Here is a 24,794-nt window from a genome sequence, read left to right on the forward strand (position 1 = left end):
CTTTAACATTCTGTGTTCTACTGCCCTTCCCTCCTCTGATATTTTGGGTTCTAAGGGCCCTCCCATTTTTGACACTATGAATCTTTGTCCTGATTCTGCTACCCACTGGCTTTTCCTGTCTTTGTGCCAATTTGTTCTGTAATTTAAGGTTGATCCTTCATTTCCCATCAGCCTCTGGGGAGGGTCAGATAAGAGAACAGATGGGAATGAAGGGTCATTTTCTTGAAGAAATTATGGAACCATGAAAACCTGGGTCATCCTTTCCCTTCGTCCTTTGTGGTTTCTCTCCCTTTACACTCTCCCCCCCCTTCCCTTCTTACCTTCCTTTCTGTCTTTCTCTCTCCTCTCCCTTTCTTTCTCTTTCTCCTCTATCCTCCTTTCCTTCCTCTCTCTCCTTTCCCTTCCCTTCCTCCCCCTCTTCTCTCTCTACCCTCTTTCCCTTTCTTCTTTCTCTCCTTTCTCGTTCCCACCCCTCTCTCTTTCTTTCTCTCTCCTTTTCCCTCCCTCCTCTTTCTCTCCCCCTCTCACCTTACCTCTACTTTGGGACACTCGAACAAAGCCCCCATCCCTGGTTGAGGAGGGAGGGGGCAGATGGGAAGGGGCCCTGACCAAGCTGCTTTGTGCCTGGGTCTCTGTCCAGGTGAACCAGACATTCCATCAGCTGGCCCTGCTGCGGGAGCTTCATGGCCTCTGGATGGAGCTCGCACCCCAGATCTCCAGCTTCATGAACAACAGTGCCCAAGCGGTGCTCCTGAAGGTAGTGATGGGCTGGCAGCCCCAGGGAGGTTTTGGGGGGGCCAAGATCATCAAGGGCCAGGAGGCAGCCTGGAGCAATGGGGAGGGGGCTGGATTTGCAGTTGGAGTATTGGGGGGATACACACTCTGCCACTTACCACCTGAGTGACTGTGGGCAAGTCACCACATCTCTTTGATCTCACTCTAGCTGGCCTCGGTCACTTCCAGCTCTAGCTCCAGAGTTTTGATTCCATGAACAGGCATTCATTAAGTACCTACTGTATACTTAGCCCTGGGCACCCCATCCAGAGTGGGAAAAATACTGGGCTGGGAGGCAGGGGACCTGGGGTCTAATACCATGTTGTTTTTAACCTTAGGCAAGTTCCTTCCCCTCTCTGGCTTTCTTCTAAAAGAGTGTAGGATTTCAAGTCAAAATGCCTGCGCTTAAGTCCTGGGTCTGTGACTTACCCGGAATGATCTGGGGCAAGTCACCTTCCCACCCTGAGTTTCAAGTTTCCTCTTACATAGAATGATCTGTGTTCTAAGGTCCTCCCAGCTCTGACATCCTGTGTTCTAAGGTCCTCCCAACTCTAACATTCCATGTTCTAAGGGCCCTCCCGTTCTAACATTCCATGTTCTAAGGTCTGACAGCCTCTGTTCTAAAGCCTCTCCCCAGCCCTGCCATCCTGTGTTCTAAGGGTCCTCCCCAGCTCTGCCATCCTGTGTTCTAAGGGTCCTCCCCAGGTCTGACATCCTGTGTTCTAAAGCCCCTCCCCAGCCCTGACATCCTGCGTTCTAAGGTCCAGCTCTGACATTCCATGTTCTAAGGGCCCTCCCAGCTCTGACAGTCTCTCTTCTAAGGGCCCTCCCCAGCCCTGACATCCTGTGTTCTAAGGTCCTCCCAGCTCTGACATTCCATGTTCTAATGGCCCTCCCAGCTCTGACAGTCTCTGTTCTAAGGCCCCTCCCCTGCTCTGACATCCTGTGTTCTAAGGGCCCTCCCAGCCCTGACAGTCTCTGTTCTAAGGCCCCTCCCCCGCTCTGACATCCTGTATTCTAAGGGCCCTCCCAGCCCTGACAGTCTCTGTTCTAAGGCCCCTCCCCCACTCTGACATCCTGTGTTCTAAGGGCCCTCCCAGCTTTGACAGTCTCTGTTCTAAGGTCCTTCCTAGGTTCCTGTCATATGGTAGAAAGAGCAGTGGCTCTGGAGTCAGAGGACCCAGGTTCAGACCCCACTTCTTATGCTCACTGCTTGTGTGACAAGTCACTCGCTGGGCCTCAGTTTCCTGTTCTGTAGAATGAAGGGGGTTCAGTTAGATGGCCTCTGAGATGCCTTTCCCCTCCCGCTCTGTGGTCCTACATTCTGTCTCCTGAGTGCCTAATCAGTTATCCAAACACCAAATTCTTTGGGAGCTCAGAGGAGGCAGGTGTCTCTGGGGCCTGGATTGGTCGAGGAAGGCTTCATGGGAAAAGATGAAGTTAAGCTGGGACTGGTTTTGGAGAGGACGAGAAGAGGGAGGGGCATTACAGGGGCACGGGAAGAGCTTGGTTGGACATAAGGGTGAAAATGGGCTCAGGCCAGGGACCCAGCTAAGGGGCTTCCCCCTTCCCCCGGTCCTCCAGAGGCTGTTCCAGATGCCCTCCTGGGAAGAGAGGCTGAGGCGCCCCAGGAACGGGACGTCGGCCATCCGCACCTTCCTGGGCTTGGACAGCAGTGGCTACACTTGGAAAGAGGCCTACGAAGACATAACTCTGATAGTGGATAAAGTGGGGAAAGTCCTGGAGGTGAGATGGCGGCCTTGTCCCGGGCCAATGCTCTTAAGCTCCCCGCCCCCATCTTCCCCTCTTTCCAGCTCCCCCACATGCACAGAGGTGGTAAGTGGGCCAGTAAATAGAGTGGTGGTGGTCATGCTAGGTGTATGACCTGGGGCAAGTCACTGCCGTCTGCCTCAGTTTCACCAACTGTAAAATAAGGATGGCAATGATAGCACCTGTCTCACAGGGTTATCATAAGCATCAAATGAGATAGTAGTTATAAAGTGCTTTGCAAATCTTAAAACATAATAATAACAATGATGATGATGGCTGACGCTTAAATAGTGTCTGCTGTGGGCCAGGCACTATTCTAAGTGCTTTACAAATATTTCATTCGATTTTTACAATTCTGGGGAGTGAATGCTGTCACCATCCCCATTTTATAGATGAAGAAACTGAGGCAAACAGAGGTGCAGTGATTTACCTAGGGTCACACATCTGGGAAGTCTCTGAGGCCAGATTTGAACTCAGGTCTTCCTCACTCCGGACCCCAGCATTCTGACCACTGCTCCACCTTGCTGCCTGGGTACCTAAGTGCCAGTGGTGGTGGTGATGGTGATGATGATGGTGATGGTATTTGGTCTTCCCTCGTCAGAACATCAGCCCCCTGAGGGCTTCTGTTGGGCCTTGTTTGCTTCTGTCTGTACCTTCAGTGCTTGGCCCAGTGCCTGGTGCATAGCAGGTCTGTGCCCTGGCTCACACCCTTCACCGTCGGAGTCACCTCTGGGGGCCGGGTCTGGGCCCTGGTCCCGTGGGGGAAACACGGTCCTGTCCGGGGGGGGTCTTGGGGACAGAGCCCTCTAAGGTCACCAACAGGCCAGAGGCTCTGTGCCAGAAGGCCACCAGAACAGATGGGTGCCTGATAGCAGTACAAGCATGAGCGTTTTCATATGGTCCGAATCTTCAAGTTCATCCTGTCAGAGACTCCCAGTGTAGAAATGCTCACCTGGATCCGGATTGGGGACTGGCCTGGAGCGTGGAACACAGGCCTTCCTAACTCTCCCTCCAGCGCTGTGCAGAGTCACTCTGCACGGCAGATACTTATGAAGTGCCAGCTCTGCGTAGAAGCGCCCCCATGCTCAGCACTGGGGGAGACCAGAGTTAAAATCCCCAACCCAGTGTGAGGGTGAAACGCTGACGCCCATATCCATGATCCTGCTCGATAAACGTGTAGTGATTGATTGACGATTCATACAGCAGACAGGGGCAGGGTGTCCAAAGGGGGCTGTGGACTAGAGGGTAAGGGAAGACTTCTTGGAAGAGGTGGCATTTGAATCAAGCAAGCAAGCATTTATTAGGTGCCTACTGTGTGCCAAGCACTGAACTCAGTGCTGGAGATGTGAAGACAAAGATGAAACAGCCCCTGCCCTCAAGGATCTTGTCTACTGTGGGGGGAGGCAGCAGGTACACAGAGAAGCAACTGCAAGATCTGTGCAAAAGAAATACGTGCTGGGGTCGGGGCAAAGCGGGGAAGGCTCCCAGGAGGAGGCGAGTTTTGAGCTGGGATTCAAAGATAAAGAATAAGATGGGAACAAATGCATGTACCTTCTGCCCTTCTACCCCCACCCCACCCCACAAACATATACACATACTTATATAACACACAAATACATGTGCATTCATACATATGTGTGTAATGCATATATACGTGAGCAAAACACATGTACACATACATGCATGCACATACAATATGCATGTATATGGCACAATGCTTGAATGTATGTGTGTGCCCTTGCATATGTGCTTACACAACACACACATAGCCATGTATGCAAACATGCACAGCACATACAGATGTGATACACATGTGTGCACACAGATACTCAGTACATGCTCACATACCGTACATGCATGAACGCAGGCGAGCGTGTACACGCACACATGCGTGTTGGACTCTAGGGCTTTTTCCCGGGTTCCTGGCAAGCTACTCTTTGCTCCCCCTGGGTTGGGGTCTGGAATCCCCCCAGCGGCTGCCCTCCTTCTCCTCTCCCCCGCAGTGTGTTTCTCTGGACAAGTTGGAGCCGGTGGTGACAGAGGACAGTCTGATGGAGCGGGCCGTGGAGCTGCTGGGGCGGCGGCGCTTCTGGGCTGGCGTCGTCTTCCTGGGGCTCCAGGACGGGCGAGCTCCGGGCCACGTCCGCCTCAAGATCCGGATGGATATCGACGATGTCGCCAGGACTAATAAGATCAAAGACAGGTTGGAGGCGGGGCCGGGGGGCTGACGTGGCTCCCTGGACGCGCAGGAGCAGTGCGGCAGCCTGGACCTGACCTTGCCAAGGCTGCTGTGGTCCCAGGCTCATCTCACTGCTGTTCTCTGTCCCGAGGGCCCTCCCTGCTCTGACATTCCATGTTCCCAGGTCCCTTCCAGCACTGCCATGGTATTAGAGGAGGCCGCGGGCTGGCTCTTCATCTGGAGGGAGGTGGGCGTGGTACCAGGGGGATGGAAATCCTTGCTTTGTAAGCTCTTTCCGGAGAAGGACGGAGCCTGAGCCTGGCATCCTGCCACCAGGGGCATTGTGTTTGCCATTATCCCTGCCTGTTCCGTACAGGTTCTGGGACCCCGGCCCGGCAGCGGATCCTGTATTGGACATGCGCTATGTGTGGGGTGGCTTTGTCTACCTTCAGGACCTTCTGGAGGGGGCAGTCGTCCGGGTGCTGAACAGCTCTGCCCGCCCTGCCAGCATCTACTTGCAACAGATGCCCTACCCCTGCTATGTGGATGATGTGTGAGTGACCCCACCCTGGGCATCTCAGGGGGCCTCATCAAAGCCCCAACCATCCATACCTAGGCCCGCCTGGGCACCCTGGGTAGCCTGTGCCCGCTTTGGGCATCCCCACCCTGGGCATCTCAGAGCCTTGTCAAAGCCCCAACATTCATACCTAGGCCCACCTGGGCACACTGGGTAGCCTGTGCCCCTTTGGGCATTCCCACCCTGGGCTTCTCTCCAGCCAGACCTGAGAGAAGGAGCTCTCAGACTGAGGGCTCTGTGTTAAGAGGAAGGTCAGAGTGATGGCCTGGGCTCTTCCTCCTCCTGTCCTTCAGATTCCTGCGAGTGCTGAACCGGACACTGCCGCTATTCCTGACCCTCGCCTGGATCTACTCGGTGGCCCTGACCGTGAAGGGCGTTGTTCAGGAGAAGGAAGCTCGTCTGCGGGACACCATGCTGGCAATGGGCCTGGACCGCAGCGTCCTCTGGGGCAGCTGGTTTATCAGCAGCCTTGTGCCATTCTTGGTCAGCAGCAGCCTTCTTGTTCTTATCCTCAAGGTGAGACGGGCCTCTACCCACTCAGGGGGCCCCCACCTTAGATCCAGGACCCCCCTCAAACCTAGGAACCTCCTCCCTGCTCCATCCCCCAAGCTCAGGGCTGCTCCACTCAGTCACTCCCACCCAGAACACCCAACTCCATTCACCATCCCCAGGGAAACCCCACTCACTGAGTCCCCCTCATCCTTCACACACAAGGATCCCAGAGTCCTCCTCCCATATCCAAGACCTTCCACATTTCATTCCTTAAGCATAGAGCTCCCTCCCTCACACTCTGTCACCCATACATATCCAGAGTTCCCCCCATCCCTCAGACCCAGGGACCCCAGAGTCCCTCTCCCATGCTGAGCCCCCCCCCAACTTAATCACCTATACCTAAGACCTCCCCACCCCATTCTATTTCTTAAGCCCAGGGTCCTTCTTACTCCATCCCCCCAGGACATCTCCCATGCCTAGGGAACCCTACCACCATCCCCCTCAATTCTAGGGCCCCCTTCCTCCATGACCATACCCCTATTTGTCCCTAAAACCAAGGGCTCTCCCTTCTTCATCCCTTAACCCAAGGGTGCCATACTCTGGGTAGCCGCCCTCCACCCTTTCAAACCCGAGGCCATCTAGACCAGCTCCCACATTTTCCAAGTGGGGAAACAGAGGCCTAAGTGACTAACAAAAGTTTACCCAGGCAGTAAACAACTCATCTCTAATATTTACTGCTTATGCTATCTCAGGCAAGTGAATTAATCTACATGGGCCTCATTTTCTTCCTCTGAAGCCTACTTTAGATCAATGATCCTATAACCCCTGTATCTGTGGCCCCTCCCAAGCCTTCTCTTCAATCCTTGCTCTGTTGGCCCTATTTCCCAGGCCCCAGATTTGTTACTGCCCTGACCATCCCCCATTACCCTGAGTTTTGGGGTCTGCATCCTCCCCTAGGCTCGGCCTAAGGGTGGGGAGAGAGGGCATTTGACCTCCAAAATGGTGGTGTAGGCAGGGGTGTCACTGGGTCACCGCCTTCCCTTTCTTTCTGCAGCAGGGGGACATTCTCCCCTATAGTGACCCCTTCCTCGTCTTCCTGTTCCTGGCTGCCTTTGCTGTTGCCACTGTCTGCCAGAGCTTCCTGTTCAGTGCTGCCTTCTCCCACGCTAATGTGGCGGCTGCCTGCGGAGGCCTCCTTTATTTCACCCTCTACCTGCCTTATGTGCTCTGCGTGGCCTGGAGGGACCATCTACCCCCAGCCCTGCGCCTGGCTGCGGTGAGGCTTGCAGTGTGCCTGCCCAAGAAGTCCTGAGCCTTGGACTGTGGGGAGGGGGGGGGGCAGAGGATGCCCTGGGCCTGTTTGCAGGGACTCTGGCAGTACCCATCCTGTGGGCAGCAGGGGAGAGACCTATACCCACTCTGCCAGGGTGCAGGGCAGAATAGAGGACCCTCCCCCCTCCAGATTCAATGTCTTTACGGGCCTAAATACTCCATATAGACTTCTTCCCCCATAGGCCTCTTCCAGATGTCCCTCATGGACCCCATGCCCCTATAGACTCTATGTCCTCTGGATCCCCCAGTGCAAGCTTCCCCTTGCCCAGTTGTAGTTTTCAAGGAATTATTTTCCTCCTTAAGTTTTTGATTCTCAATTTCCAGTTGGTTGACTTTCTTTTCATAATTTTCTTGGTTTTCTTGGATTGCTCTTCTTTTTTTTTCTGTTTTTTCCTTTGATCTCTCTTATTTGATTTTTGGAGTCCTTTTTGAGGTCTTCCAAGAACTCTCTTTGTGCTTGGGACCATTTGACGGTTCTCATTGAAAAAGGAGTGGCTTTGTTAGCTCCCTTATCTTCCTCTGAATATGAACCCAGATCTCCATCCCCATAGTAACGATCTATGGTTGGGTTCCTTCTGCTTTGCTTACTCATTTTTATTTTTTATGTATTTTTTTTTTGGTTTTATTTTGTTTTTAGCAGCTATTAGCATAATCAAGTTTTAGTCCCAAGGTATGGGGAATGATGCCCCGAACCTCAGGTCCTTCTGACTGTTATTTTCTGAGGTCTATCTTGGGCCCAACCTTGGGCTCTCCTCTCTATTCCTAAGCCACGGATAGGGCCCCCAGCCACACTGCCCCACAAATGATCTTGTTCCCTGTGGTCCTTCTGGTGGCTCCTAACTACAGCTGTCTTCTCTGCCACAGCGAGCAGGGTCCCTGCCCGTGGCTGCTGCACTCACCAGGTGTGTGCTAATGCCTGCTCTCTGCGGCTGCAGTCCAGGACGCGTCTGGTCAGTGCGGCTGTGCTCGGCGCCCCTAGGCAGTGGAGGGCCTTTAATCTTCTCCTCCTCAGCACTGTCTGGGAGATGAAAGTTTCTAAGGTCGAGACCACCTCCCAACCCCAGATTCCTCTAGGACTTTGTTGGTTCTCCGGTTGGCCTGGAGAGGTTTGCAGTTCATTCAGGCCAAACCTCTGGCGCCTGGAGGTCGGGTCTTTCCTGGGGTCTTCTCAGATTGTCTTAGGAGGACAACTGCTTTACCCCGAGTTTATTTCTGCTGCTCCGAGGTGATGTTCTGTCCTTTTTTTATGGAGGAAATTCAGAAAGCCAAAAGTTTTCTGGCCTACTCCACCATCTTCCCAGAATCCTCTCCCTCCAGTGCTGTCTATAGAGCATACCTCACCCTGAAGCTTCTCAGGCCCACATTGTTCCATAGACCTGCCATTCAAGAGTCCACACCTTCACTTTAGCCCTCCTGTGCCCCAAGAGAGATTTCCCTTATGGCGTTCACACCTGCTAAAGACTCCAGCACTCTGACGTTACCCAAGAAGCCAGCCTGCTCCCTGGAGACCCCCCCACAAGCCTGTACCCTCATGCTCTCCCTCATAACCCTGCTAGAGACTCCATATGACCATAGAGCATCACAGGCCCCTTCTAGATGCCACATCTTTTCTTGTAAATTCAATTCAATGTATGTTTATTAAGGTATAATATTTATGCCTATTATGGAATAAGTGCTATAAAGTAAGGCATGTGATAGATGCTTGAAATTTAGGCAGAAAATCGAAGTGTTCCTTCTCCTGGGGGTGCCTTATGTTCTCTCTAGACCCTCACATGCTCTTTATAGGCTCCCTAAAGCTCCAAAGCACCATAGAATCCCCTCCCCCATCCCCAGGTATCCTGTCCCTTATAAATACTCCTTTTTATCTATAGACCCTTGACTTTAGTCTGACTCCCTCTGGGAGGCCAAGTTGTGCCAGCCCCAGGCCCTGGCAGTTTGGGACAGAAGTGGGTGGCTCTCATTGGGTTCTGGGACTCTGGCCTTAGAGCTGGGTAGGCTTGTGCCGGCCGAGGGCCAGGAAGCGGCACCCCTGGCAGGGGGAGAGGGTGCCAGCGGTGATGCCTGCCTCCCTTTTGCCCCTGGCTCTATAGAGCCTGCTGTCTCCAGTGGCTTTCGGCTTTGGCTGTGAGTACTTCTCCCTGTATGAGGAGCAGGGCGTGGGCATTCAGTGGCACAACCTGGGCCAGAGCCCTGTGGCTGGTGATGGCTACAACCTGGCACTGTCCGAGGCTCTGCTGATCCTGGACGCTGGACTCTATGCTATGGCCACCTGGTATATTGAGGCCGTCTGCCCTGGTGAGGCCTGGAGAAAGACGGGGCCTGGGGTGGGGAGATGGTGTGGGGAGCCAGGACTCGGGTTCTGAGGTGTCCACTCTTCCCTGCTCACCTTAGGTCAGTATGGAATCCCTCAGCCCTGGAATTTCCCCTTCCGGAAAAGCTACTGGTGTGGAGAGCTGGCAGTTGTCAGCCTGGACCCGACCCCCTCCAAGGATGACCCCCAAGGTAAATCCTTTATTCCCTACCCCAACAGACTTCTCACACATCCATCGACCTTATACCTTCAGAGGCCAGGCCACCCTGTGTACACCCTGTTTGCCTGTCCTACAGAGCTTTCGTGTCTCATGCTCCCCCTCAACTGTAGGGCCTTCACACCCCTGTGGATCTCCCCCAGCCCATTACAGACCTGTCACACATCCCTAGAGACCATTCACATTCCTCATACCACTCAGCCTCCCAGTAGTAGCCACCCCGCGCTCAGCGCACATGGGGCCTGGTGCACGGCGAGCCCTTTACAAATGCTTGTTACCCTGACTGACTGATACCCTTAAAGAGCACAGCTCCATCTGTATCCCTCCACATCCCTTATGCCCTTCCATACAGCTCACACTCACTAAACACCAGGGGCTCTTCACCTGGGCTCTGTGAACTTATTTATGTTTTTTAAAAAAGTATTTTGATAACAGTATTTCAATTTAATCAATTTCCTGGGTATTTTATTTTGTACATTTCAGACCTTCTCTTGAGAAGGGGTCCATAGGCTTCGCCAGCCTGACTGCCAAAGTGGGAGAGCCCTGCTCTAGCCCCCACCTCCATATTGTCCTTCCTGAAGCCCCCCAGATTCCCCATCCCCCATCTTGGTCGAGAGCCTCTGCCCTCTACAGAAGCCCCCCATGCCCCTGGAGATCTCACTTCTCCTAAAGGCTCCTAGCAACCCCAGAGAGAAAAAGGGCATCCTTGTAGACCTGTCACCACCCTTGTAGCTTCCTTCTTCCCCTGTGGGGCACAAAGCTTCTACTCTAGCAGAGCCCTTAGGGAGGGGGAGAGAAACAGTGGTTTATTAAGTGCCTACTATGTACTGGGCTAAGTGCTTTACCAACATGTTATCTGATCCTCACAATGACCCTTTGAGGTGGGTGCTGTTATTGTCCCCTTGTTACAGAAAAGGAAACTGAGGGAGATAGAGGTTAAGTGACTTGCCCAGGGGTCACAGAGCTAGTAAGTTTCTGAGGCTGGATTTGAACCTGTGTCTCTCACGCTCTGGCCCTGGTGCTCTCTCTGCTACATCCCCTGCCTTAGTAACCCTGGGTGAATGGAACTGAATTACAGACCATCCACCAGCACTTGCCCTATAAACCCCATATATCTTCCAGTACCCCCAGGATTTCCCTCTGGTGTTTACATCCCCTTCCCAGATTTCAGAGTAACAAGGATCTCCCTTGCAGTACGCAGTGGGGGGAAGCTTCCTGTGCTCGGGGCTTCCCTGGGCCGGGGCTGGGAGAACCTCATGCCCTGGTCCCTGGTTTCCTTCAGTGCTGGTGGAAGACCCCTCCCCCGGACTCAATGTGGGTGTATCACTTCGGGGCCTGGTGAAGTACTACCCTGGCAGTGCCCGCCCTGCCCTTCAGGGGCTCAGCCTGGACTTCTATGAGGGCCACATCACTGCCTTCTTGGGCCACAACGGGGCTGGCAAGACCACGACCCTGTGAGTGTCATCTGGCGGGAGGGGGAAGGATTGGAGGGACAGGGCAGGATGTGGGGGGATCCTTCCAGACTGTTCTAGGAGGCTGGCTCCAATGGGAGGGGGGAGCAGAGACTCTTCCATGCCTTCCTCTCCCCTTCCCCAGCTCTGGAAACCCTCCCTAAGCCCCTGCCCCACCCACATGATCACCCACTTCTGCAGCCTCTGTCTTCCTCAGCTCTGACTCTTTGTACCCCTAGCTCCATCCTGAGTGGCCTCTTTCCCCCCACCCGGGGATCAGCTCTCATCCTCGGTCAAGACATCAGCTCCAACAGGGCAGCTGTGCACCGCAACCTGGGCCTCTGCCCCAGCATAACGTGCTCTTCGATATGTAGGTCACAGGGGCCAGGAACTGACCTGACAATGTGGAACATCAGAGCTGGGAGGCTCCTTAGAACACAGAATGTCAAAGCTGGGAAGGCCCTTAGAACATAGAATGTCGGAGTTGGGAAGGCCCTTAGAACACAGGATGTCAGAGCTGGAGGGCCCTTAGAACATAGAATGTCAGAGTTGGGAAGGCCCTTAGAACACAGGATGTCAGAGCTGGGAGGGCCCTTAGAACATAGAATGTCAGAGTTGGGAAGGTCCTTAGAACACAGGATGTCAGACCTAGGAGGGCCTGTAGGCCATGCGGTGTCAGGGGCAAGAGGTGGAGTTGGGGGAGAGCAGAAGCCTTAAAACATTAAAGCACAAAATATTAGAGCCAGAAGGGACTTGGAAACAATCTCACTGACCCTCTCATTTTTTGATGTCATCTGTGACCTCAAGGGGGAAAGGCCTGCCCAGTGTCCCATGGCTAGTTGAGGTGCTCAGGGGAGGGGGCAGGCAAGGGTCATTGTTCCAGGCTGGGGATGCCCTCAGGAGGAGTGCCCTGGGCATTGGAGGTGGGCCTCACTCTCTCTTCCTGCTCCCAGTCTGACTGTGGAAGAACATATCTGGTTCTATGGGCGTCTGAAGGGGCTGAGCCAGGCAGCAGTGGGCCAGGAGCTGCCTCGCCTCCTGCAGGATGTGGGGCTCCCACACAAGCGGCAAGAGCAGACTCGTCACCTCTCTGGTGAGCTTGGGGCATGGGCCCCTCTCATCCCTGTCTCCTGGACCCTCTCCCTCTCTCCATCTATCAACCCTCCTGCATTCTGAGCTCCACCGTGTCAAAGGGAAGCTAGCAGGAGAAGAGAGCAGTCCTGCCCTCAGGGAGTATCTAGTCTGGCTTAGAGACAAGGATGACAGTAGGAACAGTGAGAGACTGGGACAGGACATTGTGGGGCCAGGGCCAGGTTCTTTGGCTCAGGGGTGGCTCGAAGGCTCCCAGATGACTAGAGCAGGGGAGGTGAGGGCTGCAGGCAGTCAGGGATGTTGTAAACGAGGTCAAGGAGGCCAGAAAATGTAGAATTTGGGCTTTCCTCAGTGGGCTGTGGAGAACTGTGAAAGCTGGCAGAGCTGAGGAAGGACTCTGGTGGTTTCTACAGGAGACACTGGAGGCAGGGGGGCCAGGTAGGAGGCCGGAGAGTAAAGCTGGCCTCACCCTTCACTGGTGTCACTGAGAGTGGGAGGAGTGGGAGGGGGTTGTAAGGCGTAGAGTCAAGGGTTGTGAGAAGAGCACGGGACAGGGACCCATTCTTGGGCAGAAGATGAGGAGGGAAGGGAAGTCAGGAGGGAAGCTTTATGGGGAAGAGAAACAGTTTTGGACCAAATGAGTGCGAGATGCTGGTCAGACTGGCTATGTGGTGTTTATCTCTATCTATCTATGTATCTATAAATATAGATGTATCTATATATACATAGTGTTTATATATCTCTGCATACTTTTCTCCTCCAGTAGAATGTAAGTTTCTTGAGGACAGGAACTTGATTTTTGTTTCATTTTTGTCTTTGTAGAGCACCTAGTACAGTGTCTGGGACATAGTGGTTGCTAAGTAAATGCTTAAATCAACTTGAATTGACCCCTAGGGCAAGGTGACCATCAGAGCGTAGGAGCTGGGGAACTGAAGTTTGGGTGGCAGGTCAGAGAATAGAGATTATGAGATTTTTGTTGGTAAGTCATTTCAGACTCTTGGAACCCCCTTTTGGGGTTTTCTTGGCAAAAAAAACCCAAAACACTGGAATGGTTTGCCATTTCCTTCTCCAGCTCATTTTACAGATGAGGAAACTGAACCAGATAGGGTTAGATGACTCGCCCAGGGTCATGCAGTTGGTAAGTGTCTGAGGCTGGATTTGAACTCAGGTCTTCCTGACTCCATTTCCGGTCTCCTATCCACTATGCCACCCAGCTGCCTAGAAGATTGTAGTGGGAGCTTAATGAATGCTCGCTGGCTGACTAATTAAAATCATTTATAGAGTTTGAATGGAACTTAGAAACATGTACTCGGGGAAGGAGGGAAGAAAAATTTAAAACTCGAAAGCTTATGGAAGTAATTGTTGATAAATCAAAATAAATTAATTAAAAGAAAAAAAGAAATATAGACTCATTCATTTTATAAAAATGGAGAGTGAGGCTTAGAAAGAGAAATGACTTGCCTAGGGTCACATGGGTTTGAAGTAGTAGATCGAGTAATCAAGCCTAGGTCTTCTGACTCCAAAGGCAAGCCCTTTGCCACAACACCATATGATTTGGGGAATGGGTAAACTTGGCAGGAGAGAGCGGAGATGGGGCCCTTTTTCCTTGTCTTGGTCCTGGAATCCTGGATTTAGAATCAAGATACTTGGGTTTAGTTACTAATAGTGCCTCTTATTAGCCACAAGTCACTGATCTTCTCAAGGCCTCAGTTTCTTCATCCATAAAATGAGGAAGTTAGATTATACCAGCCCTGAAGTCAGGAGGACCTGAGTTCAAATTTGGCCTCAGACCAAATACTTGACACTTACTAGCTGTGTGACCCTGGGCAAGTCACATAACCCCAATTGCCTAAAAAAAAAAAAGTCAGATTAAATGAGGTGACCTCTAAAGTCACTCAGAACATTGTGACTCTGATTTCATGTGCCTGGCCCCCTACGCCGAACTCAGGGCCTGGCGGCCCCTCTGCTCTCCCTTCTCGCCATCTTCCCTCTCCTGTCCCTATTCCCCTCTGGACTCCTGGCTGTACTGGATACTGAGGAAGGCTGGAAGGTGGGAGTCCCAACTGCTCGGTGAGAATGTGTCCCCCATGTCTCAGGCGGGATGCGGAGGAAGCTGTCCGTAGCCATTGCCTTCGTGGGTGGCTCCCGAGTGGTCATCTTGGATGAACCTACAGCCGGTGTGGACCCATTCTCCGCCGAGCCATCTGGGAGCTGCTGCTCAAATATCGGCAAGGTGGGTGCGGGGGTTGGACCTGCTCACTGAGAAGTTGCTCTTGAGTAAACATCTCTTCCCCTTCATGCTGGGGACCCTCATCTCTCCCCTCTCAACTCTTGGAGGGACAGATAATGCTGTGGACAGGACACTGGACTTGGAATAAGGAAGACCTGGATTCAAATCCTGCCCTTAGAAGCTTAGTGACTATGAGACCTTGGGCAAGTCACCTTATCTGTAAAATTGGATTGGACTTGATGGCTTCTAATCCTGTGATCCTCAGAAATATCTCCCTCCTTCCAGAAAATGTCCTCTTCCACTCAGTCCACATCTTTGCCCCCTCAAGACCCATCTTAAGTGCCACCTCCTCCTGAAAGTCTTCCCTGATTACTGAGGGTTGTCCTGAGACTCCTTCCTCTTTTGAAGGCCAGCCTCTCCCAGGAAGCCTCCAGAGCTCCCAGGGGCCTTCTCACCTTGCCATCCCCACAGGTCGCACAGTGATCCTGTCCACTCACTATATGGATGAAGCAGAGTTACTGGGAGACCGTGTGGCGATGATCGCAGGGGGCCAGCTGCGCTGCTGCGGGTCTCCCCTCTTCCTGAAGAGCCGTCTGGGCACTGGCTACTATCTGACCCTGGTGAAGCGCCGGCCAACTGTGCTCCCCAAGGCTGGGAAGGTGGGGACTCAGGCCATTGGGGGGGCACGACAGGGCTGAGGTGGGTGGGGAGGGGAAAGGCCCAAGACCCTAGGGCATGACCAGGGCCCTCCTTGTCACTGTCCCCGCTCTGCTCATGGTACCCTGCTACCCCCAGGACCAGGACTATGGCAGACTGGAGAGGAGCGGGACCAGAGACCTGGAAAGCAAAGAAGGTGGCCCAGCTGATGCCACTGGTGAGTCCCTGATGGGCCAGCCCATTGTATCCTTAGAGGCTGTGTTCCAGTGTTTCCTCTCAGCTCTGACAGCTTATGTTCTAAGGGCCCTCCCAGCCCTGACATCCTGGGTTCTAAGGGCCCTCCCAGCCCTGACATCCTGGGTTCTAAGGGCCCTCCCAGCCCTGACATCCTGGGTTCTAAGGGCCCTCCCAGCTCTGACATCCTGGGTTCTAAGGGCCCTCCCAGCTCTGACATCCTGGGGTGTAAGGGCCCTCCTAGCCCTGACATCTTTTGTTCTAAGGGCCCTCCTAGCCCTGACATCCTGGATTCTAAGGGCCCTCCCAGCCCTGACATCCTGTGTCCTATGGGCCCTCCCAGCCATGACATCCTGGGTTCTGAGGGCCCTCCCGGCCCTGACATCCTGTGCTCTGAGGGCCCTTCCACCTCTGACATCCTGGGTTTTAAGAGCCCTCCTATTTCTAACATCCTGTGTTCTGTGTTCAAAAACCTCTTTTAGTTCTAACAGCCTGTGTTCCATATGTGTCTCCCCCACATGAAGGGGGAGGTTCTGAAGGCCCTTCCATCTCCTCTTGCCTAGATGTGGCCCAGCTGCTCACACTTGTACAGAGCCTTGTCCCTGGGGCCCAGCTGGTGGAGGAGCTAGGCCATGAGGTGGTGCTGACCCTGCCGTACTCTGGGGCCCATAACGGGGCCTTTGGGGAGCTATTTCAGGAGCTGGACAGGCACCTTGCGGAGCTGGGTGTTTCTGGCTATGGATCTCAGACACCACCCTGGAGGAGGTAGAGAAGGCTGAAGGCCAGTTGGGCTCCCAGGTTTCCTCTCTCCTCTCCGTCCCATTATTGCCAAATTTCTCCCCCCTATCCACAGGGTTCTATGGAGAAAGGGGTCTCTGGAGTGTCCCCTCCCTTTTTCCAGTAAACCCCAGAGAGTCACAGGACCTGGGTTTGAATTCCAGGCCTTCTTACCAGTGTCATCTTGGGCAAGTTCCTTGATCTCTGAACATGTCACCTCATCCCTAAAGTGTGGGGGTCAAAACAAATGAGTCTGAGCGTCCTTCCAGCTCTGGACCTTCTGGCCCTTCCTTTTCCTCCTCACAGCCAGGGCTCCCTCCCCCAATCCCTTCTAGTCTTGCCTTCCGTTCCCCACCATTCTATTATTTCTGAGGTCTCCTCTCCCCCACCAAGATGCCTCTTCCCCAGATCTCCCCTCACCCCACAGGGGCCTCTGCCCTCCTTCCCAGCCCCTCATCTCCCCCTCCAGATCTTCTTGAAGGTGGCCGAGGACAGTGGAGTCGATAAGGACCAGAAGGTATTACTGTTACCATAAGGAGCTTTCAGGAGAGAGATTCTCTTTGAACCTCTTAAGAGGTCTATCTGAACCAGGGGGGTAGGTGTCTGTGGGGAGCCAGGTGACCTCATGGTACTTCCTGGCTCTGAACCCAGATTGGGGCACTAACTCTGCCAGCCACCACTGACCACCAGAAGCTTGGCGAGAGTGTGGAGGGGTTGGTGAGGCCCTGTCCCCATTGTAGGGGGCATGTCCGATAGTCGAATTCCTGCTGCTGATCTAGATAGCAGCAGCATCTCCCTTCATAGACAACCTCTGTCTCCTTGGCAGATGGGGAGGGCCAGCCCCTTCGGCTGGGTGTGCCTGCCCCAGCCTCTGCCCCCTGCCAAAGGAGGATGAGCGAGGAGCATGCAGAGGAGAATGGGGATGTGGGTGAGTATGCCCTCCCTAGCATTGGCATTGAAAGAGCCTGGGGTTTGTACTTAGAGGGAAGGGAGAGGGAATACGCATTTATGTAACACCTGCTGTGTGCCAGGCACTGTGCTAAGCGCTTTTTACAGTTATCCCATTTGATCCTCACAACCCTGAGAAGTAAGAGTTACTGTTATCTCCGTTTTATAGATGAGGAAACTGAAGCAAAAAAGTTAAGTGACTTGCCCAGAATCATACAGCTGATTCATACAGAATCATACAGTCTTCCTGACTGCTAGCCCAGCACTTTACTCACTGAGTCACCTAGCTACCTCAGAAGGGGCACAGGGGTCTGTCTGCTGCTTTTTGACTATATGACCTTGGGCAAGTCACTTTCCTTCTCTAAGACTCAGTTTCCCCCTGTGTCAAATGAAGAAGTCAGCCTCAATTAGTGGTGGAAAATTCAAATAGAAGCAGATCCCTGTGATAGTAGATTGACTTAGAAAACTACAAAGTAACGTTATCTGTGTTGTATCGTAATTTTATTTTGTCAGACATTTCCCAGTTACATTTTAATCTGGTCAGGGCAGCATTCGGGAGTGTGGGCAGCATGGGGCCCCGAAAATTTGACACCCTGGTTTAAATAGCTTCTAGAGTCCCTTCTGACTCCCAAGTCTGATTCTTTTGTGATTCTGTTCCCTGCCCTCCTGGTGCCACTGCTCTTATTCCCAGCAGGGGCTGTTTCTGCAGAAATGCAGGCTCTGCGTGGAGAGCCGGGCACCTCTGGGCGCGTGCAGGGCTGGGCCCTCACCGGCAGCAGCTCCGGGCCCTGTTCACCAAGAGGTTCCTTCATGCCCGCCGCAGCCGCCGAGGCCTTTTTGCGCAGGTCAGAGGGTGTCACAGGGGAGCTGGAGCTGGGGTGCACAGAAGGAGGGGGGCTCTACCAAGCTGGGGACCCTGGGTTCGCTTCACCGAGCATCCTGTGATGGCCCTTAGATTGTGCTCCCCGCTTTCTTTGTGGGCCTGGCGCTCTTCTTCAGCCTCATCGTGCCCCCATTTGGCCACTATCCGCCCCTGGAGCTCCAGCCGGCCATGTATGGGTCCCAGGTCTCTTTTTTCAGGTGAGTGCTGGGCCAGGCTGGGCAGTGGCGGGGGGTGAGGGCAAGAGCCAAGAAGGCTTGGTTTTCCTTGCTGGTGTTTCTGTTTACAGTGAGGATGACCCTGGAAACCTCAGATATGCCCAGCTATTGAATGCCCTCCTGTCTGAGCCCAGCTTCCAGGGCTCTTGTGGGAAGAATAGCTCAGGCCTGTAAGTGTCCCGACCGTGAAGCCCTCTGTCCTCTTGGCTCTATAGTGCCTTACAACTTAGACCACAGGACAGGGAATGTCAGAGCTGGGAGGGCCCTTAGGACACAGAATGTCAGTGCTGGAAGGGTCCTTAGAACACACAGTGTCAGAGCTGGGAGGGCCTTTAAACAGAAAATGGCAGAACTGGGGAAGCTCTTAGAACAGAGAATACCAGTGCCAGGAAGGCCCTTAGAACCCAGAATATCAAAGCGGGGAGAGCCCTTAGAACAAGGGATATCAGAGCTGGGAGCTTAGAACCCAAGATGTCAGAGCTGGGAGGGCCCTTAGAACCCAAGATGTCAGAGTTGGGAGGGCTTTTAGGACCCAAGATGTCAGAGCTGGGAGGAATTTAGAACCTAGAATGTTAGGACTGGAATGCCCTTAGAGATCTAGTCTAAACTCCTCATTTGACACATTGGAAACTGAGTTCCAGAGAGGTCAGGGCACAGAGGGGAGGCAGGAGGATCGGGCGGGTCTGAGTCTTACTTCTTCCACTTGCTGACTGTGGGACCATGAGCTCTTCCTTAATTTGCTTCTCTTACCTTGACTATGCTTATCTATGAACTGAGGTTAAAGCATCAGCCCGCTCCCTACCTCAGTGTTATTGTTGTGGGGGGCAGTCAGCTTTGTAACTCTTAAAGGGCTATGAGTCATTGTTATTGTGCTTAATTCCCAGAGGATTAGGGCAGGGGGAAGGTGGATTACCAGGAATGGTTACAAGTGGGTACCTGTTGGAGGGAAGGAGGGGAGAGAGAGAGAGAGAGAGAGAGAGAGAGAGAGTGTGTGTGTGTGTGTGTGTGTGTGTACACAGCCAGGAAATCATCCATCCCAACATCTCTCAGACTCTTGTGACCTTACAGGGGGCAAGACTATGCCCGGCCAGCCAACCACAGCTTCTGGGTGCCCCCAGTATCTGAGACTGTGGCTAGAGTCTTCACTACAGGCAACTGGACCCTGCAGTTCCCATCCCCCGCCTGCCAGTGCAGCAGTCCCGGGGCCCGGAAGATGCTCCCTGACTGCCCAGAAGCAGCAGGGGGCCTTCCACCTCCCCAGGTGAGGCCTAGAGAAGGGAAGCAGAGCCCTCCCTGGGTTGTAGGGCAGTTAGGCTGTGCCTGGACTGAGATTCTTTCTTGGAGCAGATGCAGCTGGGCCCGGGAGATGTTATGCAGAATCTGACAGGAAGAAATATCTCAGACTATCTGGTTAAAACCTATCCTCGGGTCATCAATCAGGGGTAAGGGCCTCTGCTGGCCCCTGCTCAGCATCTGTCCCAAAGTCCCACTGCCAACCCTGCCACCTGTTACACCCACCCTTCTTCCTTATTGTCCACCCCCACCAGGGAACATAGACTGTCAAATCTGGGAAGGCCCTTAGAACACACAGGTTGTCAGAGCTGAGAGGACCCTTAGAACCAAGGATGTCAGGGCTGGGAGGGCCCTTAGAACACGGAATGTCAGTGGGGAGGACTCTTAGAACATGGAATGTCAGTGCTGGGAGGGTCCTTAGAACACAGAATGTCAGAGCTAGGAGGGCCCTTAGAACACAAGTTGTCAGAGCTGGGAGGGACTTTAAGATTTTCTATTCTAATGCCTTGCCCACACTAGTCCCCCTGTTCCCCAAGCCTTTCTCTGTCATACATACTTAACGAACACCTAGGCAGGCCTTTAAGAAGGAGGGGCTGGGGCTGAGAGGGAGACTGCCCTGCCCTGTATTGGCACTCTTGGCTAGGTGAGTGGTGGCCAGGAGGAAAAGCCCCTCCCCAACCCTTTTTGGTTCTGGGGAAGAGCAGCCAAAGCCCTCACCCTCTTCTCTTCTCTCAGGCTGAGGACCAAGAAGTATGTCAATGAGATTAGGTGAGCTGGTGGGGTCGGGTAGGGGAAGAGGAGGGAGCAGATTGAGGGAGGTTCTTTGTAGGCTTTGAGAGGTGGTCGGATGGGGGAGGCAAGAAGGGAGGGCTAAGGTCAGGGTGAGGGACATATTGGGGGAAAAGATTTGCAGAAAAGAAACAGGGGAAGAGGATGGACAGGGAAGGGGAGATTCGGGGCTGTGGACAGAGCGGTAGAGGCCTGCTCTGAGCCGGGGCCTGCCTCATCTCTAGGTATGGGGGCTTCTCCCTGGGGGGCAGCCATAGCCTGGGCCTGGGCTCAGGGCCAGAGATTCTCAGCACCATCCAGGAGTTCCAACGCTTATTCTACGGCTCTCAGGTGACTAGCTGGGCAAGGTTGGTGTGGAGAGAGAAGAGGTGGGGGCAGAGGCAGGGGTAGGAGGGGACATTGGACTGAGGGGTGAGGGGTGGTCTCTGACTGTCCTCTCTCCCTGCCTAGAGCAATGTAGTGCATCATCTGCTACAGAATCTCAGTGCCTGGGCAGAGGGTCTGGACACACAGAATAATGTGAAGGTGAGTGGCGGCCAAGGGGCTGCCACTTCTCCAGGCCCTGGACACCCAGGGCCTCTGTCCTAGCCCTCCTGTCGCTCTCTAAAGCAGGATCCTCGGTGTCAGAGTGGGGAAGGGCGGGAGCTGAGGTGCTGAAAATGCCCTGTGGGCTGATGGGGCAAGGGAAGGGAATGAGCATCTATCTACAAAGCACCTACTATGTGCCAGGCACTGTGCTAAGGCTTATGTTGTATTTTTTTAAACAAATATTATCTCATTTGATCCTAGGTAGGTGCTGTTATTATCCTTATTTTAAGATTTGAGGAAACTGAGGCAGACAATGGCTAAGTGACTTGCTTAGGGTCACACAGCTAATAAGTTTCTGAGGCTGGATTTGAACTCGTGTCTTCTCAACTCCAGGCCTAGTGCTCTATCCACAGCACCACCAGCTGCCTTGCTGACAAGGCAGCATTTATGGAATTAGGATTCAAATTCTCCTTGTTATTCCTCGGGTGACCACAAGCAAGTGACTTCCCCTTTTGGGGGATCCCCAGTTCTTCCTCTGCAAATGAAGGGGGTGGGTTCGGGTCATTGCTTTAGGGCTGAAAGGGACCTCAGAGGCCATGGAGTCCATCCCCTCCATTTTACAGATAGGGAAACCAAGGCAGACAAGTGCAGCATCTTGCCCAGGGTCACCCAGCTTTTGCTCTTCCTGAATCCAGGTCTCCCTGAATCCAAGCTCAGTACCTTCTTCAATATACTGAGAAGCATTGCCAAGGAGTTCACCAGATTTCAGAGCAAGGTGCAGCCTCTGGGGCATCCCAGCCAGCAAGACACTCTTTGACAGTCCCTCCAGGGAATGCCTGTTGCTTAAGGCCCTCTCCAGTGATGGAGAGCTCTCTACCTTCCAAGCCACTGTAGACCCATTTGGCTTTTTTATAACTCTTACGTTATCTACCTTTCCAGTTGAGCAGTGGTCTGCTGGAGTAATCTTCAGGGTTAGCTCCCAGACTCCTGTGGGTCTGCCATTGACCTGTGACCTTGGGCAAGCCCTTTCTGCTCCCTGAGCCTCAGTTTCCCTTGCCTGTAAAAGAAGGCACTTGGCTTTGAAGGTCCTTCCAGCCGTGTAACTATGGTACTAAGTCCCTGCCTCATATTCTTACTAGCCCTGTGACCTTGGATGAGTCATTTCACTCCTCTCAGCCTGTTTCCTCATCTGTAAAATTGAGATGATAATGGGGCAGCTAGGTGGATAGAGCACCGGCCTTGGAGTCAGGAGGACCTGAGTTCAAATCTGGCCTCAGACACATAATACTCACTAGCTGTGTGACCCTGGCAAGTCACTTAAACCCATTGCCTAAAAAAAAAAAATTGAGATGATAGTAATAGCCCTTACTTTCCAGGGTTGTTATTATAAGGATCAAATGAGACAGCACATGTAAAGTACATTACAAAATGTAAAATGCTATAGAAATGTTACCTAACATCATCATCATCAGTTTCCTCTTCTATAAAATGGAGATGATGATAATAATAGGGCCTACCTACTCAGGGTTAGTAATATTTGTAAGATAATCTATGAGATAATATGTGTAAAGCACTTTGCAAACCTTAAAGTGCCATATAAATACTTGCTACCCTAATTTAAATCCCACCTCAGTTATATATTTATAGCTATATAAATTATATATAAATATATATTATAATAGATTAATATATAATATATAAAGTACATATATATATATATATATATATATGCATATAGCTGTGTGACAGTGGGCAAGTTACTTAACTTTTCTTAGCCTCATATTTCTCATCTGTGAAATTGGGATAATAATAGTGCCTACCTCACAGAGGCTCAGATGAGGTTACATATATACAGTGCTTTGTGCTGAACATGTTCTATCTGGTTCCATTCTTATTATACTCATTATTATGGTCGTCATGAGCTGGGCCCCTGGCCAGGGGCAGTGACAGGAAGTCTTTGGCTTAGGTCTGGTTCAACAACAAGGGTTGGCATGCCATGGTGGCCTTTGTCAACATGCTGAACAATGGGCTCCTGCGTGCTCACCCACCCCCGGGAGCTGACCCCCGCATCTGCGGCATCACCACTCTCAACCACCCCCTGAGCCTCACCAAGGAGCAGCTGTCTGAAGCCACCCTGTGAGTATGTGTCCAGGGCCCTAGGCCGCTCTGGCCCATGTCCAGGGCCCTCCCACTTCTCTGCCTTCCTCTTTTCTCATATTAGCTATATTTGCCTTAGGACTCTGCCATCTCTTCATTATTTTCAAATTTGTGGCTACATTTTGTTTTGAGCCAACAGATGTTTCCCAAAAGTCACTTACAGAGTCACAAACAATAATTAGTTTATTGAGTGGTAACAGAGCAAGGGACATACCCTTTGCCATTGGCAATATTGTGCTCACAGCGGCTGCTGTAATTGACCAGGGGCAGTATGGTGGTCACACTGACATTGTAATTGACAGGGATAGTGTGGTGGTCACACTGACTGCTGTAATTGACCAGGGGCAGTATGGTGGTCACATGACTGCTGTAATTGACCAGGGGCAGTATGTGGTGGTCACACTGACTACTGTAATTGACCAGGGGCAGTATGGTGGTCACATTGGCTGCTTGTAATTGACCGGGCAGTATTGGTGGTCACACTGCGATTGTAGTTGAACAGGGATAGTGTGGTGGTCACACTGACTACTGTAATTGACCAGGGGCAGTATGGTGGTCACACTGACTGTTGTAATTGACCAGGGGCAGTATGGTGGTCACACTGACTACTGTAATTGACCAGGGGCAGTATGGTGGTCACACTGGCTGCTGTAATTGACATGGGGCAGTATGGTGGTCACACTGGCTGCTGTAATTGACATGGGGCAGTATGGTGGTCACACTGGCTGCTGTAATTGACCAGGGGCAGTATGGTGGTCACACTGACTGCTGTAATTGACCAGGGGCAGTATGGTGGTCACACTGACTGCTGTAATTGACCAGGGGCAGTATGGTGGTTCACACTGGCTGCTGTAATTGACCAGGGGCAGTATGGTGGTCACACTGACTGCTGTAATTGACCAGGGGCAGTATGGTGGTCACATTGACTGCTGTAATTGACCAGAGCCCTGTTCCCTTGACATTCTGGTGCCCTTTTCGTTGTCGGCCTTGCTGTTCTTAGGTCTGTGGTCTGACCTTGCCTCCTTCCCCATTTACATGAAATAATGGAAAGAGCATTGACTTTGGCATAAGAAGACCTGAGTTAGAATCCCAGCTCTGCTATTTCATTGCTGTGTGGCCTTGGGCACATCATTTCCCCTTTCCACACCTCTTGTTGCCTTATCTGCAAAATAATGAATGTAACCTAGATCAGTATCTTTGCCAAGAAAACCCTAAACGGGGTCACAAACCTAAACCAGGGGGTTTTAACCTGCAGTATGGACTTAAAAAAAAATCTTGATAACTGTATTTCAATATAATTGGTTTTCTTTGTAATCCTATGTATTTTATAAACATTTTTTAAGGGATCCTTTAGCTTCCCCAGCTTGTCAAAGGTATCTAGCACATAATATAGGTTAAGAAGGCCAGGCCTTGATGATCTATCCTTCCAGTTATAAGCTGGATGATCCTAGGGTTTCCAACTTCCGTGATCTTTGGCCTCTTAACTACCCAAGTCACCATGGTGCTGGGGAAAGAGCCTGGGTTTGATTGGAATCCCAGCTTTGTTGTCCTGGCAAAATCTTCACTCTAAAATGAGAGGGTTGGACCAAGTGATGTCCAAGGTCCCTTCTGGGGCAGCTAGGTGGTGCAGTGGATAGAGCACCAGCCCTGAAGTCAAGAGGACCTGAGTTCAAATGTGGCCTCAGACCAAACACTTGACACTTACTAGCTGTGTGACCCTGGGTAAGTCCTTAACCCCATTGCCTAGCAAAAAAAAAAAAAACAAGGTCCCTTCTGACTCTGAATTCTGTGATCATTTTATTCTGACCTTTAACCTAGTGCTCCATGACCTCCATGATCTTAACCATTATTCTATTATAATCTTTAACCCCATGCTTGGTGACCTACG

At 52.3% G+C, this 24,794-nt stretch overlaps 1 protein-coding gene across 1 annotated transcript in view; it reads left to right on the plus strand.

Moving 5' to 3' along the window:
- Positions 1–226: 226 nt before the first annotated feature.
- LOC110223440 (phospholipid-transporting ATPase ABCA7-like) overlaps positions 227–24,794 on the plus strand; it is a 36,043-nt gene continuing 11,475 nt past the window's right edge. Inside the window, 30 exon segments of the mRNA XM_078154087.1 lie at positions 227–757; positions 2,359–2,520; positions 4,548–4,747; positions 5,100–5,276; positions 5,594–5,816; positions 6,847–7,068; positions 9,215–9,419; positions 9,516–9,626; positions 10,935–11,106; positions 11,343–11,449; positions 11,452–11,473; positions 12,057–12,196; positions 14,292–14,384; positions 14,387–14,428; positions 14,897–15,084; positions 15,221–15,299; positions 15,880–16,056; positions 16,059–16,081; positions 16,563–16,610; positions 16,898–17,021; positions 17,733–17,807; positions 17,810–17,886; positions 17,997–18,121; positions 18,211–18,309; positions 19,208–19,400; positions 19,487–19,581; positions 20,168–20,200; positions 20,446–20,551; positions 20,672–20,746; positions 22,716–22,885. Coding sequence (XP_078010213.1) covers positions 242–757; positions 2,359–2,520; positions 4,548–4,747; positions 5,100–5,276; positions 5,594–5,816; positions 6,847–7,068; positions 9,215–9,419; positions 9,516–9,626; positions 10,935–11,106; positions 11,343–11,449; positions 11,452–11,473; positions 12,057–12,196; positions 14,292–14,384; positions 14,387–14,428; positions 14,897–15,084; positions 15,221–15,299; positions 15,880–16,056; positions 16,059–16,081; positions 16,563–16,610; positions 16,898–17,021; positions 17,733–17,807; positions 17,810–17,886; positions 17,997–18,121; positions 18,211–18,309; positions 19,208–19,400; positions 19,487–19,581; positions 20,168–20,200; positions 20,446–20,551; positions 20,672–20,746; positions 22,716–22,885 — 4,079 coding nt within the window. The 5' untranslated portion in view covers positions 227–241.

The sequence above is a fragment of the Phascolarctos cinereus genome, unplaced genomic scaffold (assembly GCF_003287225.1).
Source record: "Phascolarctos cinereus isolate Bilbo 61053 unplaced genomic scaffold, phaCin_HiC Scaffold_4;HRSCAF=312, whole genome shotgun sequence".
NCBI lineage: Eukaryota > Metazoa > Chordata > Mammalia > Diprotodontia > Phascolarctidae > Phascolarctos > Phascolarctos cinereus.